Source organism: Urocitellus parryii, chromosome 5, assembly GCF_045843805.1.
Source record: "Urocitellus parryii isolate mUroPar1 chromosome 5, mUroPar1.hap1, whole genome shotgun sequence".
In the NCBI taxonomy this organism is placed as follows: Eukaryota; Metazoa; Chordata; class Mammalia; order Rodentia; family Sciuridae; genus Urocitellus; species Urocitellus parryii.
The window spans coordinates 61562697-61564944 of NC_135535.1; the positions used below are offsets into that span (position 1 = coordinate 61562697).

General features: G+C 40.3%; 1 protein-coding gene across 1 annotated transcript; it reads left to right on the plus strand.

Moving 5' to 3' along the window:
- Positions 1 to 1097: 1097 nt before the first annotated feature.
- On the plus strand, positions 1098 to 2042 carry LOC113181162 (olfactory receptor 9K2-like). The gene has a single exon (XM_026386564.2). The coding sequence runs from the start codon at positions 1098 to 1100 to the stop codon at positions 2040 to 2042; it is 945 nt and encodes a 314-aa protein (XP_026242349.1).
- The last annotated feature ends 206 nt before the right edge of the window (positions 2043 to 2248 follow it).

Below are 2248 nucleotides of genomic sequence, written 5' to 3' on the forward strand. Positions count from 1 at the left end.
AGGTATGTTGACACCAAATTCACATCTTCATACATGTATTTTGCATAATGATGAGGGTCTCCTTCCACTATCCATGCTATTCCCCTTCTCCCTCCCTTTCCCTCCCACACCTATTCCCTATCTAGAGGTAATCTTCCTCCCTTGCTCTCCCAATCCCATTTTGAGTCACCCCCCCTTATATCAGAGAAAACATTTGGCATTTATTTTTTGGGGATTGGCTAACTTCACTTAGCATAAGCTGCTCTAATGCCATCCATTTCCCTGCAAATGCCAAGATCTTATTATTTTTTATTGCTGAGTAATATTCCATTGTGTATAAATGCCACATTTTTTTATCCACTCATCTATGGAAGGGCATCTAGGTTGGCTCCACGGTTTAGCTATTGTGAATTGTGCTGCTATAAACATTGATGTGGCTGTTTCCCTATAATATGCTGTTTCTAAGTCCTTTGGGTAGAGTCTGAGAAGAGGAATAGCTGTGTCAAATGATGGTTCCATTCCCAGTTTTCCAAGGAATCTCCATACTGCTTTCCAAATTGGCTGCACTAATTTGCAGTCCCACCATCAGTGCCAAGACCTCTTTTTGATAGAAATTTCATGTTCCTTTGGAAGGTACTTTAAGCTACTTTTTTTTCTTTATGTATTTTTCACTACTATGGTGAAGAAAAGTGTTATTAAAAATCATAAATATTAAGTGGTAAATTAAAATTTAAGGAAGTATCTTTCTTAGGAATTAAGAAAGTGCCTTTTTTAGGAATGTTCAGACTTCAATAGTTGGAAATTATTATTTACAAATTACATGTCATAAGCCATGTCATATAAAAAGGGAGAAACACGTAATGAAGCATCCAACCATTTTATTCTAGTCTTGGACATAGAATACTTGACCTTGACTTTGAATTCCATTGGTAGCTAGTTGTGTTACCTTAGGCAACAAAATAGCTCTCATCCTTAGTTCAATGGTGTGCATAAACAATGGATATGAAAGCATATGTCAACTGTAAAGTGTTCTTTAGTGTGAAGTTCTGTTATAGTAGAGTTAAGAGTGGAAGGTTGATGTGTTGACTTTCTCTTATACCTTGAAGCAGAAGTTTGCCATGGGTGACAAGGGAGGAGGAGACAACCATTCAGAAGTGACTGACTTCATTCTTGTAGGCATCAGGGTCCGTCCAGAGCTCCACAATCTCCTCTTTCTACTATTCCTGATTATTTATGGGATGGTTCTCCTGGGGAACCTTAGCATGATTGGCATCATTGTGACTGATCCCCGGCTGAACACACCAATGTATTTCTTCCTAGGCAACCTCTCCGTCATTGACCTCTCCTACTCCACTGTTATTGTACCCAAAGCCATGGCCAACATCCTGTCTCAGAAAAAGACCATATCCTTTGCAGGTTGTGTGGCTCAGCTGTTCCTTTATGCACTTTTCATGGTCACAGAGGCCTTTGTCCTGGCAGCCATGGCCTATGACCGCTTCATTGCCATCTGCAACCCTCTTCTTTACAGTGTCCGCATGTCAAGAAGTGTCTGCATCCAGTTGGTGGCTGGTTCCTATCTCTGTGGCTGGGTCAGTTCCATCCTTCAAATCAGCGTGACCTTCTCCATGTCTTTCTGTGCCTCGCGAGTGATTGATCATTTCTACTGTGATTCAAACCCGATTGAAAAGATCTCCTGCTCTAATACATTTACCAACAAGATGGTGTCATTTAGTCTGGCTGTCCTCATTATCTTACCCACCATAGTTGTCATTGTAGTATCTTACATGTACATCGTGTCCACTGTCTTGAAGATCCCCTCAAGTGAAGGGAGAAAGAAAGCCTTCTCCACCTGCACCTCCCATCTGGGGGTAGTCAGTTTGCTTTATGGGACGGTCTCCTTTGTGTATCTCACACCTCCAAATAACCCTGAGCTTCGTAAAGTGGCTTCAGTCTGTTACATTTTGTTCACACCTATGCTGAATCCCTTAATCTACTCTCTGAGAAATAAGGATGTCAAAGATGCCATGAAAAGAGTCCTATGGAAGAAAAAACTTTCATTCTAAATCTGCTTCCGCTTGCTTTATGGTTTCTTGCATTAACTGAATTTTGTCTGCCTGATCTCGATAGGCATTTGAAATTCAAGTGTATTTAAAAAAAGAAATGAGACATCCTCAACTGTTCTATCCCACGGCATTAAACATTTCCTGAAAAGAATGCTTCACATAAATTACTGACTCTTCCTCAAGGCAATATTTAAATCTGAATACTC